The sequence below is a fragment of the Belonocnema kinseyi genome, chromosome 5 (assembly GCF_010883055.1).
Source record: "Belonocnema kinseyi isolate 2016_QV_RU_SX_M_011 chromosome 5, B_treatae_v1, whole genome shotgun sequence".
In the NCBI taxonomy this organism is placed as follows: Eukaryota; Metazoa; Arthropoda; class Insecta; order Hymenoptera; family Cynipidae; genus Belonocnema; species Belonocnema kinseyi.
This window is the reverse complement of record NC_046661.1, coordinates 60688771-60704355: the sequence shown is the minus strand read 5'-3', so window position 1 is coordinate 60704355 and position 15585 is coordinate 60688771. Positions and strand designations below refer to the sequence as shown.

General features: G+C 36.9%; 2 protein-coding genes across 2 annotated transcripts in view; one reads left to right on the top strand and one right to left on the bottom strand.

The window, feature by feature from the left end:
* Positions 1-15585, top strand: part of LOC117173502 (probable tubulin polyglutamylase TTLL1) — a 491055-nt gene that overhangs the window by 143057 nt on the left and 332413 nt on the right. The window contains exon 3 of the mRNA XM_033362118.1: positions 10407-10472. Within this exon, the coding sequence (XP_033218009.1) occupies positions 10407-10472 (66 nt within the window). The remainder of the gene's footprint in view (positions 1-10406; positions 10473-15585) is intronic.
* The window catches only part of LOC117173503, a 131075-nt gene that overhangs the window by 33861 nt on the left and 81629 nt on the right, over positions 1-15585 (bottom strand). The gene's annotated exons all lie outside the window — the stretch shown is intronic.

Here is a 15585-nt window from a genome sequence, read left to right as displayed (position 1 = left end):
CCCGCCTTCGACTCAAGAGTCTAATCACGGTGAAATCACTCACGTTAATTGACAAAACGAGAAGATTATGCGACAATGTAACTATAACTTCCACTGAATTGAAACGGGAAACCTTCCCAAAAGCAAATTGGAAGATGCCCAAGACATCTTCAATTTCCGATATTCTAACTTCAACTCCCGGTTCAGAATTAAATCAATTCAAATCAAAATCCGTCACCGACTCGTCGAAACCCTTATTCACTACTCTAGATGCAGCAATATTAACTTTACCGCTCGTGGGACAATCTCCAAAAATATCATTTAACAATTCTGAAAAACGTTCGTCAACAGAAGAGGAAGATGTCATCATGCCGGAAGGTGCATTATAACTCTTATAACTTTATCCATGTACGCGGTTATCAAAGAACGACAAAAAGGCGACAAATCGTCGAATGTTTGGAAAGAGAAATTGCGGAAGCATGACTATCATAAACCATTTTTGAACCACGACTGAAGAACACTGAGAAGAGATCTCTCTCGAACGCCAAGATGACATCAGGGTAAACTTGATGACACCATGAAAATCCCACCAGGAGTATGCATTAACTATCAACATTGAATAAGATGAGAGTATATAAGAATAAAGACCAATTATCATAGTCAACTCCACAAAATATGCATAGAACACAGTTACCTCCACAGTATAATCACGTACGGAGAAATTCACAATCAATTCACCACTACATCGCAGCCGATCATCATCGCGCACACGACTCAGCAACCGAGTAAACTAAAATCTCATCGAGGATGATGATGATTCTAAGAAGGGAGGACTGTTACATCCCCAAATTTAAAAAAATTGCTTAGCTATAAGCAACTCATTTTGATTTACTGCGTTAATAAATCATTTTTATAGTAAAAGCAAACTATCATGGTAAATAATACGCATAACCAGTCTCCTTCGAGTTCGAACCTAAGTATGGTAACTGTGCTACTGTCGGTAAGATAGCAAAACACAAGATACATAAAGCGTTACCATGCGGGGATAAGAACTCAAGAGAATACCGATAAATTAACATATGCTCAGTCAATGAGAGGATGTAATTTCAGATTCTGCGACTATAAAATAATTACGATTATAACTATTATCATGCGAATGTATTTATAATCTTAATCACTTACACAACAACCAATTCAAAGATGAATTTAAATATATGGATTACGAGTACACACGTGAGATTAACTTAAATTAACCGATTCAAGATGTATGTTCAACCATGAGCCACCTGCAAAGGTACAACAAGTGAAAGAACATGCAGTTATTCAGTCAACTTAGTAATCAAAAGCGTTTGACTAAATGTGTGAAGTACCAATAAGTTGCATATAGAATCCATAATTATGAAAGGACGATAGCTAAGAGTCGCGATTGCTTACCACGACTGCTGGCGATAGCATGAGTCACTCGCACAAATTGTTTTGAAACTCAATTAGGAGAGTCGCGTAAAAAAAAAACGTCTCGCTGAAATAGAAAACAGACAACCGATTACCGGAAGTCCCAACAGACAAGACATAAATATTCTGAACTCCAGTAACCTGAAACCCACTGAAAATGAAACATTTAAAAACTACATTTTAACAGTAAGTGACTTGTGACAGATTTGTCATAGTACGTGAAACTTTAAAGAAGCTTTTTTTGATATAAACCCCAGAAATATCTCTGTTAATGTCTTTACCATTCAAGCAGTCATACTGTCAACTCGAGCCACGAAGTACGAACTGCCTTGACTAAGTCGTGCACTTTTATATCACCGCAAAATAGTTAACGTGTCTTTCTCGCCCTTTCAATGAAAGAAAGGTTACTTAAAGTTACAGTAAAACAGTTACGTAAAATAAACTTATATGTATCAGTTTATTTTACGTAACTGTTAATTCTGTTCTTATTTTTTTCTAATAAATCATATGATAATTGAACTATCTCTCACTCATTTAAACACTAAAACTAACACGGTTCCTACAGGACCGATAGTGACACACGTACCCACAAACAAATAAATTGTCAGGTCTTACCAGCCTGACATAATCAGCGCACTGGTCTCTCCCTTGCTCACTCTTTTCCAAACTACCCTCGCCTTTTGCTCGAGACGTGACATAACCATTGCATAGTTTAGAGCATGCCCAAAAATAGTAGGAAAGAGTATTTCACAGTAAATTCTTTTCATTTTTTATAAAATTATTCAAGCTCGAAGTTAAGAATTAAATTTCTTCGTTTCGGGACTTAATGAGTTAACTGAAAATGTGACTATAACATTTTTAGTTGAAAGTTATTATTTCTTCTTTTGGGTTAGAAGTTTAAGTGTTCCAGTTAAATATTTATCATTTTAGTAGAAAATTCATCTTTTTGGTGTAACGTTGAACTGTTCCAGTTAAAGATCCAGAATTTTTTTTAATTTATCAGTTTGTTTGTTGTTGGTAAACAATTGATATCTCTTGATATCTCGCAGAGGTTTGCTCTTTTGTGTTAAAGGATGTTTAGAATGAACGTCATGAATTATAATAAATCCTTCCGTTTTACGAAAAATATCAATATGTTAATATTAGTTGACTGGGAAAATAAACAAAATATGAAACAGTAAATTATTAGAGTTGTTATGTCTAAAGTCGGAAGAGTCTACTTCGGAGTATTAGCCAATCACTTGTCGAAACACACTGTATAAAGGCTTCCCAGATATCCTAAATGATAGGATTGTTCGCACATTCGGACTTGTGTGAAAAGAAGTTTACGAAAAACGTGCTCATTGATATATGTGTTTGCAAATACGCAGCTATGTAGCAGCTCGGTCTATCGATGGCCTGCATTTTTATCTGTAAGTAAAAAAGTTTTGAAGGGTACTTTTGCGGCAAACATGGAAATCTCTATATTGTCAATTAATACTCTAAGAATATACGACACTTTTGCGCTGGGGAGACCTATACGTACCTGGGCGTGTTAGAGAGCCGAATGCATGATGTGACATCTATAAAGGATACTCTCCAAAGTAGATGAAAACGTCTCATCGGGCCGTTTGATATTCGGAACTTTCCTCGAGGAACAAAGTATCTGCAACAAACAAGCTTGCGGTTCCGGTATCACTCTATTCATTTGGAGTAGTTCCATGGACGAAGGACGAGCTCAGATCTCTTGATATTGGGACACGAAAGGTTAGGCATATTAACAAAAGCGTGCACGTTAAGTCTTCTGTACTACGATTCTACATCTCACGCCATCAATGTGATCGCAGAATATAGGGTCGCAAACGGATGGGACATCTTTTTAAAATGGTCAGAAAGCACGAAGAAATGGATCACTCAAAGTCGATTGAGCTAAGATTTGCTTTCCTTACACAACCCGGATTGAAGTCTGGTACGGAGGGTTTCATTTTGGCATGTCAAGGAGATGTCATTTCCACTTTAACACATCGTCGGCAAATTTTGAGCCAAGTTATTCCCAATGACAGATGTGCACACCCCGACCATTTAGGGCAAATACTATCTAGTTTTCCCAGGGAAATTGAGTCATTTGTTGAGAATGACAAGTGACGCATATACTGGAACTTCGTGTTCTTGACAATTGTTACTTTTTCACCTTCCATGTCTGACATAGTTCTCCTTGACTTCAAGAAACGAACCATATTTATTATCAAATTTTCGGCACTAACTAAAAAATACGACATGGCCAAGGAGAATGAAAGGAAAGAGAGGTATTGTGACTTTATATGGCAGTTCCGTCAGTTATACCTAGAATATTCTGTTAAACCAATCGTCTTCATCATTGTCACTAGTCAAGGTTCCAATTTTTTACTGATAAATAACCTGAAAAGCAACCCTGCGCATCAGAAACATACTCAGACACTTGCGGGAAAAATTCAGAAGGTGGAAATCCTTGGGTCGCTTTGTACCCCAGAGTGCACAAGAGTTTTGCTAGATGATCGTATTGGGTCCGTCACAGAGTGACACACCCATTTCACGCTTGTAAGACGTCATTATGGCTGTGATTTTACCGTGATTTCGCTGGCAGAAGGTGAAGTTTTTCAGATAAGCACCAGCTCCTGGAATTTTAAGGGATATTTTTGCAAAATTATGGGTTTATTTAAAAGAAAATAGTGATCAGTTGATCATTCAAAGTATTTCGCATCGCTAACTACTACTTTCTCTCATCTTTCTGGCAGCATACGGATACCGCGTTGGAAAAGCGACTCATATTTCGAATTTGTCTATATGAATCTATTCATTTTTTGGCATCCTTATAAGAAATCAATCTTTGCTCGGGCAGACCGTTAGTCATGAATCGGAAGAGGTGGTAGTTAGATGGTGCGATGTCTGGAGAATACAGCGGGTGAGGTATGACTTCTCTTTTCAGCGATTTCAAGTATGTTTTGACAGGTTTTGCAACGTAGAGCTGAGCGTTATCATGCAGAAGAATATCTTTATCGTGTCCCTGCTTGTTCGACAGCCGTCGATTTCCTACGCTTGGAAATATCATAGGAAATTCACTTCTTATCGCCAGTGAAAAGACAATGAAGAAAATCTTTTCAATTTTTCCGTTGGAATAGCTGTTCATAAGTGAAAAATCTTCTTTCCACGTCTCTTGGCTTCAGTTCGTGAGGCACCCATCATCCTTGCTTTTGGACCATTTCCAGTGCTTGTAATTCTGCAAGATCGGCTTGCGTTTGACACAGGTCGTCACCGAGTAAGAAAAGCCTATGCTGTTTATACTTCGGTGAAACGACTAACATTCAACTATAAATTGACGACACGAGAGAAAAAAGTAATTTATTCATTTTAGATAAGCAGTAAAAAGAAGCAGTGCGTCATGGCAGCAGTTCAGGTGGAAAATTCTTCGCCAAAAAGCGCAGTAGAGGGGAAAGAGGTGTTAGGGAGGACATGAGAATTTTATATGCTAAATTCGGAAATAAGATGAATAAGCTGAGGGAGAAAGTATAAGGATTAGAGAGCGTCGTGGTGTCGGAAAAAAGGTAAAGGAACTTGAAGGAAACAGATGGAAGAGGAAATTAGGATGTGGAAGAAAAGAACAGAAAAAATGCTTGAGAAGATGAAGAGAAGGTCAGATGCGGAAGTAGATGACAGAACGGAGGACAAGCATAAGTTGATTTGGAAGGAGCTAGGAGAAGAAACGCTAATGGGAGAACGTAGGAACGCAAAGAAGAAGATGGCGACTAAAGCAAGGAAAAATGAAATGGAAGTAATAATATAGGGGAAAAAGAAGGCATCAAGGAGACATAATATTGTGGTAATAGGATTAAAAGCGAAAGAGTTTGGTAGAAAAGGAGGGTGTGGAAGAGCTTGTAAACAGAATATGGGAGGGGATGTTAAAGGCAAGATAGGTAAATGTAGACAGGGGGGAAAGAAGGTAGAATTATAATAGGGGTTAGGTAGAGACTGGGGGAAGAATTTAGTAACGACAGAGAGAGAGCAAGAGGGAGTGCAAATGAGGGAAGTAAAGATAGAGAGAGGTTCGAAAAAAGATCGAAGAATAAGGTAATAAATAAAGAGGGGGAGATAGTGGCGGTATCAGTGCTAGATTATTTGGTAATGGATATTCAATGTTGGAAGGAGACAGAGGAATTCGCATAGGAAGGGAGGATAGAATCAGACCATCAGCCGTTAGGATTGTGGATAAAAGGAGAGGATGGCGCAAAGGAATTTGGAGAAAAAGGGTCATTTGGGAAGAGGGTGCTGTGGACGAGGCAGGTGCTAGAGAAGTATCAGGAGCATTTGGGAAAGGGAAGTTTTTAAAAGAGAGTCAGTGCAAGAGATATGGGAGGGTCTGAAAGAGAAAAAGAAAGGATGTGTGCAAAAGAAGATATTAAGAAAGAAGAAGAAAGGAATGGTGAAGCCGTGGCGGGATAAGTTATGTAGAAAGATGAAACGAAAAGTAAAAAGAAAATACAAGAAGTGGAAATAAGGAACTACGAAGAGGGAGGAGCACGTAGAAATGAGGTAGAAGTTTAGGATCATGTGTGAGAATTAAGAACAGGAAAATGAGAGAGATCTAGATGAGGAGTTCAGAAGTGTTAAAATAGGAGGGGGCGTCTCGAAGATTATTTATGGGTTTAGGAAACATAGGGTGGGGATAAGCTAGAAGATACGGAGTGAGGAATGGACGGAATTTAAAAAAAAAATCATTTCAGTGCTCATATTCACGGAAGAGAGACGAGGGGATTAGAAGAACAAGGAAGGTAGATGGGGAGAGCTGAATGGCGAGGAGATAGAGAAGCAGATAAGGAACATTAAAAGGTATAAGTCAGTAGGGCTCGTGCCACTGTATAAAAAGGGGATAGGGAGAAGCAGGGACATTATAGAGGGATTATGCTAATGAATACGGCGTACAAAGTATATGTGATGACGTTGGGAGATAGGCTGCGGAAGGATGTTAAGAGGATAGGAATATTGCCAGAGGCACAGGTGGGCCTTAGGGAGGAAAGGAGCACTATCGAAAATATATACGTCTTGCATTATGTGGTAAATAGAAGACTAGATAAGAAAGGTCTGAATGTGTATGTTTTTTTGTAGGTCTAAAGGCGCGTTCGCTTCGGCGGATAGGGGAAGGTTGTGAGAGGCGATGATGAAAAGCATTTGTTAATATCGAAGTATCAAATTCTTAAATTTGTGAGATTAAATATCACAGTTATCTGAATGAATGCGTTTTAATGTTAGTAGTATTAAATGTATGTTGTACTTGCAAAATGAATGCTTGTGTGCCCACAATTATAATTATTTGGCGCTGAAACTTTGGGAAACGATAAGAAACATGAAAAGGGATATAAATAATCTATAACAAAAAATATTAAAAGTTCATTTTTGTTTCATTGGCTTTATAATATTTTTCTTGTCTATGAAAAACATGGGCCACTAAATTAACGCAAATATAACAAAAGTTGTAGTGTTTTTGACGAAAGGTTGAGAAAACAATATGAAACATTGTCCTTAGCGATGAGATAATATAACAAGTTGGTAAGTACGTATATCTTGGTAGCCTATACACAAATGACTAAAAGATAGATGTAGAGGTAGAGAGATGTATAAACGAGAGCAAAAAGGTGAATGATACCTTTATTCGAAAATACATAAGAAGCAATAGAAATACAAGAACTAAAATAAGAAAATGCATGGATGTTAAGGAAGCTTGAGAGGTTTTCCAAGTTAGGAAAGTGTAGCAAAAAATAATTTATAAGAAATGCATAAAGAAGAGTGCCAGTGGAGTGCATTACCCTTGAAAAAAAGTCTTGGATACTAATGGGCCCGAGTGGGGAGCTTTATATGATGACTGCGTGAATCTTTTCACTTAAGGTAATTGCTAGAGACATTGATTAGCAGCATGGGTCGGAATAATTTTGCGGAACGCACATGTTGCATAAATAAGTAACAGGGGAATTCTAGATCAATCTAAAAATATATACCCCCTCCCCCGGATTACTCTTATCCTTAAAGAGAGAGTCACGCTTACCACGAAATGAATATGTCTTAATAGTATAATAGTACTAATAATAATAATTTGAACCAGGAAAAGGCTATTAATCTCCGTTCACGTATCTCATCGTTTGACAAACTTTGAACAAAAATATTTATTATTGTGGACACAGGTGAGCTAATATCGCAAGTGTCACATCCTTTACCCTTAATGGATCTTGTGGGGGACAAATGTGCCCACGCGAAAACAATTTAATTCTCCTAAGCAAATATCTCTAATTTTTTGGTGCAGACCCTAATCATAATTCACTTCGACTATTCTAAACTGCGGTGAAGTGGTTAATGCTGCTGGTTGTTCGCTGTTTGTCAAATAAGAAGCAAATGCTGAGCGCTTGGGGTACATTTGTCCCCCAGGGGATCCCTCATGTTCGAGTTTCATCACGTTAAGTCAATTTCTTATTTTCATGTAAATGAACGCGTTTGACGTATAATTACAGTAGATAATGGTATATTAATGTTTTGAATTGATTTTTTGTATTTTAGGTGAAAATTATAAGTAAAAATGACTAAAAATGTCATATATCGCCGGTGCTTCGGAGAATGAACCCGTAAATTATATCGCTGTAAAAAAAACACTTCTTATCATAACGCAATGAAAAAAACTCATCTCTATAAAATGTGATGAAAAAAAATATGTTGGTAAGCACTGTAAAAAAATACATATTGGTAAATGCTGTGAAAAAAACACGTCTTGTATAAATACTATGAAAAAAACCCGCATCATTGAATGGCCGCAATAAAAAGCATATTTTAGTCAACACTGCGAAAAGATACCCTTTTTAAGAAACGCCGAATGGAAAAAGTTTACTCGTGAGAAAGTCATGAAAAAAATATTTTTTGTGAAAACACCGTGAAAAAACGAATTTGAAGTCAAATTTTGGAAATATTCAAATTCAAGGTAACAGATTCAAGATAGCGATTTCAAATGTTTGAAAAAATATATATGAACTTCAAAATCTATACTCAGGGGGTTTTGGGGTCTCTGATTGCGATCGCTGATCTACGATTAGATTCTCCTAATTCTTCAAAATAAATTCCATATGGCCAACACTGGCACATAAAATGTTGGTTGAAATCTACGATTTCGAAGATTCACGTATCAATGTAAACGAAGTTTGAACGACTAATTTAAATATAAATTTAGTAACTTGAAATTGATAAGCAGCGTGTCCGAAAACCCCGAGTATAGATTTTCAAGCTCGTATATCTCTTTCTTAAAACTTTTGGAACCGGCATCTTGAATCCACCATCTTGAATTTGAATATGTATCATTTCTGAATGCAGATTCGCAGTCAGTGACCTTCAAAACCCCGTTATACCAATTTTGAAAAAATCGAACGTTTATTTAGCATACTCGCTAGCCATACTGGATCCGCCATTTTGTTGTTGGAATTTTTTATATCGGATTCGTAATCAGCAACCTTGAAAAGCCCTATATACCAATTTTGAAAAGAATCAAAAGTTTATTAGGCATACTCGTCCGCCATATTGGATCCGCCATTTTGTTTTCGGAATTTTTGACTTCATATTCGTAATCAGCGAACTGAAAAATCCATAAGTAATGGAATTTAGCCCATTTTATGAACATTTTCTAATTTTAGCCACCTTTTTCCGATTTTTGACCACTGTGTGGCAGTGTAAAACACACGATTTTAACTTTATATTTATTTATAGTTTGTTGCATAGACCACCCATAATACTTTTTTACGCAAAAAATTATTATTATCGATTGTTTCGTGGAATTAAACAGTTTAATTAATAGTTTTAACGAATACGGTCTTTTTTCACGGTTTTTTTCAAAAAACAATTTAATTTTCACGGCGTCTATGAAAAAGGTTTTTTTTTTCAAAGCTTTATTTTGCAGCTTTTTTCATAGGCACCGGCGATATGTCAATGTAAAGTTGTTTTCTTTAATTTTATTAATACAGTGCTTATAAATTCCAATAATAAATCAAGTAATCAATAATGAATGAATAATTGTTTTTCTCATCCAAGATGTCGAGAATATAGGAACTAAAAAGTGCCGATGCTGTGATTGTAGTGTTGCAGGAAAGAGAGAGAAGTTGCAACCGGCCTGTGTGTGACACAAATAGGGTGGTCTTGTGCAACCTTTGCACCGAAGTAGATTAAGCTTATTTAATGCAATATTCAGTTTAATTTCATGTTTTTTCATTCAATTTTATTTCGAGAATCAGTTTGAAAATAAAAATAGTTTTGTAGAAAAGGCTTCTTTTTTAATTCCGACGAATTTTTCCTATCTTTCGAACTGACTAACCGCTTTTTAATTGAAAAAAACTTCTTTTCAATTTTTCATCTTTATTTAAATCAAACCATCTTATTGTTCATCAGGAAATAAAGAGATTGATAAGACCTACAATACATTCAAATTATTGTTAACACAGGCCTGCAAATAATGGGGTCATGTGTCTTCTGTACATAACCTCAAAACTGGACAAAAACACCATTTTTGGGTACATAACCCCAAATAGAATGAATCCGAAAGTGATGGGCTAATTCTGACCCCGATTAGTTAATTAGAAAAGAAATGACCACGTGCGGTTATCACGTAGCGCGATGGACATAACACGTATCAGTGGTGCCTATTTTACTGGAGTAGTGAAACGGCGGCTCCCCCTAGCTGCTCCTTTGCTCTCGTCGAATGGGAGCCCCTATTTGGCATATGAGGACGCAGCTACGTCGCGTCACTTCCCACGCGCATGACATGCAAGGAAACCGGCATGCCGTGTGACGCACGTACGTCGCACAGTGCGCGCATTTCGCTGCATCATGTGTAGCTGTTCTGGTCATCTTCATTTTCTTACATGATCCTATTGAAATCTAAAAATTTATCAGCATTCCGTTTATTCAAAATTCTTTGTGACGTAATTTATTTATTACAGGGCCGTTATTCAATCTTGCAGAAGCATTTTTAGCGTGGAAGCAGGGTACCGAATGAACGACAACCAGTAAGTATTTAATTGTAGAAAATTGTATAAAGTAGAGAAATTACATTAAAACTACTTTCGCGTATCCGTGTTTTATATTCATTTGTTAAATAAAATGGTATAATTTTTATTTTATTTGAGTCCCGGTGGCTCAGACGATAGCGCGCCAGGCTTCCAAGCTAGAGGACTGGGGTTCGATCCCTGTGTCGATACCAATGTATATTTTTCTATGTACCTTAAACCGGGGCTCTGGTGGTTCGGAACCCACCAGAAACTGTAGGTCCCCTCAAAAGAGGTCAGGGTCCTCCCAGGCAAGAGGCTCCATGTCGAAGGGACTATTTCTAGGGAATCACTGAGCGACTTTAAGAGGCTCGAAAAAGAATCAGAGATTTCCGTGCGAAGAGGCTCCATCTCGAGGGGACTATCGCACGCTAGTCGCTGGTCATTTTCGAGCAATTTACACGGGTGTGGGATAATAGAATTCTTAGTTTGAAGGCCAGGGGCGTACCTCAAGCGCTCCTCCGCTCACCAATACAATACCAATACCAATACTTTCTTGTAAAAACTGTTTTATTCTTAAACTTTGTATAGAAAAATTATATTTTTAGGCCTTTGGATTGATTTTCCTATTTTTTAAAGTATTGTGTATTTCCCTTTCTAACTTATCGGTTATTCTATTCTCTACTTAAGGAAAACGTAAACGCGAAAGTGGAGTTTTCAATTCTCGACCAAACATTAGGCTACCTGGGGAATTTGTTTGTGGCCGCATGAGGTGTTCGCCGGTAGTCAAAAACCATTTTCATGTTATAATTTTATAATCTATTATAATTTTATAGTTTTATAATTGTATATGTTTAAATTTTATAATTTTCTATCATAATGGTATAATAATTTTATATTTTATATTCCGAATATCAGAACTACCATGATTTTGCAGACCATCTTCATGGGGTCAAAACAATTTTTCATGAATTTTTACAATCTTCTAAAGATCGCAAGCTCCATAAAAGTCACTGATATCCAATTTAAAAAATCTCTTTTATCCTAGAACATCTTAAGATCATATCTTAGTTCTTTTTAAAATAAACATTATTACAGTCACACATTATTTTACTTTATGTTTCAATTTCAAGGGTCGCTTTTTGGACTCTTCTAATTAAGTCGTTTACGATCGCTGACATTTTCACGAGAGAGTGGCAGTCACTTATACCAATCTGCGTGATGTTGATTTCATTTTATGCCTTTTATTTTAAACTTAATGTAAAGGGAAAAATCGTCAAATATGGCAACCTAGAATCACTGTAAATTTGAGTATCGGAAGCCACTCAGCTCTTACACACGAAACTTACCGGTTAGACCATAATTTGCTTTTGATCATTTTGAACTGGCAGTTTAAATTTTGAAAAAGGACGATATTTCGAATAGAATAAAAAAAATATTGAACTTGTATCATTTCTAAATAAATGCGTTCAAAATTAGATAATTATAAGTTTTAAAAATTTCTAAACAAAAGCTTCCGAAATTCAAAACCTTTAAACTAAAATATATAAATCTGGAGAACTTCTTTAGAAAGAAGTTAAAATTTTCTCATTTCTATTTAAAAATGTCCATAGTTGAACAATTTTAGTTTGCATTCGAGAATCTTAAAACCAAATCCATTTCAAATTAAGCACCCAGTGGGCACAAGACTATGAACATTGAACATTTTAAGAACGTCTTCGGGACCCTCCTAGGATGTCCAATGTCAGTCCAGTCAACGCCTCTACGATCTATAATGTCCGAAAGATGTTCTAAACTCACCTTATAGTTTGCCCACTGGGTAGGGTCCTATACTTGAAATAGCAGAATCTCTTGGGGACGAAATATGTTGTTTTATTAGAAGAAATTAGGCGAGACGTATTTTTCCGATTTAAAAAAAGAAACTTTTAAAAGTTATGCGGATTTAAATTTTTTGCCTAGTTTAAAAAAAGAAATTTTTTTCTTTAAACCTCTATTACTTATTGCCTGAATCTCTTATCAGCCATGTCGAAAAATGATGACACTTTTTTCGAAACCGTCACTAGAAACCAAATTATATCCTTGCGAGATTTTTTAGTAACCCGGTTGAAAAAGATTAATGCCCCACATAAATCAGTTTATCAATTGCAAGGTGAGTCAGGAAACTTCTACCAATGGGACAGTGAAAATATAATTTCTTATGTATTTAGGATTCGCGAAATTAGAATTAAAATTTTTGATGCATATAAAATTAGGTAACGCTGGTCAAACAGAACAAAATTTTGTAAATGAATTTAGTAAAGATATTGTTGACTGTTATATACGCGGTTTGAGGGCAGAAATAGAAAACTAAATAGCAGAAGGAAATAATTTTGCAGATACGGTTAACTCTACTATAGATATCAAACGACGATTATCAGCAACGGCTGCTTTACGGAAATGGGAGAATAGAAACTTATTCAAAATTGTGAAAATCAAGAATTTAAAAATAATAAACTAAATTTGACAAAAATAAATATAGCTTAAGAAGATCTAACTATTACCTGCCAAGTATGTGGAAAAAGAGGTCATATTGCTCCCACATGTCGTCAGTTAGGTCAAATACTTACATGGAAATTCCTCAAATACAAAAAAAGGGCCTTGGAGCAACATACTAGGCAGTCTGATAAGTACCTGAAACTTCTAAGAGATGACATTAGTATTCACTGATGTGAACCATTTTCGTAGAGCTTGATCCTTCGAATGACGCCTGTCAAAACTTCAGCCATTTATGTTTACACATTTACAAGTTACAGCACTGAGAAGCGACTAACCTCCGAGTTTTTTTTAATATGGAAAAATCTGAGTTTCGAGTTTTGATCAAACACTACTATATTCGCAAGAAAACGATATCCGAGACCAAGGGCAAGCTGGATAAGTATTACCCGGACTCTGCACCGTCGATTGGAACGAATCATAAGTGGTTTACCGAGTTTCGTTGTAGCCGTACGAGCACAGTTGATGCTGAACGATCTGGGTGCCCAAAAGAGGTCACTACACCAGAAAATGTTGAAAAAATCCATGATATGATGTTGAATGATCCCAAAGTGAAATTGAAAGAGGTAGCTAATGCTGTAGGCATATCATTGGAACGTGTGGGCAATATCGTGCATTCAGTTTTGGGCATGAAGAAGCTCTGCGCGCGATGGGTGCCGCGTTTGCTCACAGTGGACCAAAAACGAATTCATGTGACAACTTCCCAGCAGAATTTGGCATTATTTTCGCGTAAGCCGACCGAGTTTTTGCGCCGATTCATAACCATGGATGAAACCTGGATCCACTACTATACTCCTGAGTCAACACAACAGGCAAAACAGTGGGTTCCACTGGGCCAAAGTGCTCCGAAGTGTCCAAAAACGCCACAATGGGTCGGAAAAGTTATAGCCTCCGTATTTTGGGATGCACATGGCATAATATTCGTGGACTATCTTGAAAAAGGTAAAACCATAACCGGAGCATACTATTCATCATTATTGGACCGATTGAAAATCGAAATCGCCGAAAAACGACCGCATTTGAAGATGAAAAAACCGCTTTATCATCACGACAATGCGCCTGTTCATTCATGCTTAGTTGCACAAGCAAAATTGCATGAAATCGGCTTCGAATTGGTTCCTCAGCCACCGTATTCACCAGACCTGGCCCCCCAGCGACTATTACTTGTTCCATAACCTGAGGAGATGGCCCACCGGTAGGCGTTTTTACTCAAATGAGGTGCTCATAGCTGAAACTGAGGCATATTTTGGAGACCTTCCGATCGAGTACTTTTTGGACGGTATCAAAAAGTTAGAAAATCGTTGGACTCGCTGTATCGACCTAAAAGGAGAGTATGTTGAAAAATAAAACCGACTTTGGCCAAAAAAACGTCTCCGTGTTTCATTTTTCAGGGACTTATCAGACTGCCTAGTATATGATCCCTCCTCGCGATATCAGCTGCAGGAAAACTTTTAGAGGGAAAGTTCAGTGAACCGACTTTGTAATCCTCGACCTCTACAGGGGGGCACAGACCGATGGAACCCGCCGGTTGAAAATAGAAATAGAACTGTAGATCAGTGGTAAACTGAGCCAATCCACAGTAGGAATGGATAACATTATTCACGAAATTAAGAAAATAATTTTGACAGAAACCAACAATATCAATCTTCGCGGGGCATGAGTATTATTACTTGCAACTAGTGTAAAAAATCGGGTCATCTTTCGAAGGATTGTGGACGTAGATCTTATAATGAACGCATGCGAGAACAGCAGGGACAATACAATTCAATGCCAAATGGGTTAGGAAACGAAATGCACCTCCACAGTAGTCCACATTTGTCAATAGGAAATAGTATTTATTCAGGAAATGACATAGTAAAAAACGATAACGGTAAAGCATATTTAAAGGTGGCTCATACTCTCCCTGACCCTGTAGAAATATATATTCCAAAGGTTGTTTTAGAAGACTTTGAAGAAATTATTTTAGATCCAGAAATACAATTGGAAGGTCAAACAATATACTGTAAGAAAAACGCGATCCTTTGAATAAAATATTCGCGGAATTCATGATATCGCCACAATCTGTACAACGATTGTGTAATTTTTACAATATAACAGGCGCAGATAGAACAAGACGTCTTGAAGAATTATTGCGTTTAGATCATCTAGATCCCGAGGGATTGAAATATGTACAAAATTTAATTAGGATACATGCTGACAGGTTTCACATACCCGAAGAAGCGTCAACAGCCACTAACGTTTTACGCCACCAAATCTCAACGACAGATGATGTTTCTATTTGTGCATAGCAATGTAGTTTTCCTTCTATACATGAAGAGGAAGTAAACAAGCAAGTAAACGAACTTGTAGAAAAGGGTATTATTAAACCTTTACAATCCCCTTATAACACACCTATTTGGATAGTACCTAAAAAGCAGGATTCGCTCGGCAATAAATGCTGGAGGATGGTGTTTGATTTAGGAAAACTGAATAAAAAAACAATCGGTGATTCATATCCCCTACCTAATATTCATGATATTTTGGATCAACTGGGAAAAGCCCGGTACTTTTCTGTATTTGACTTAGCATCAGGTTTTAATCAAATAAATATGATTCCCGCTGA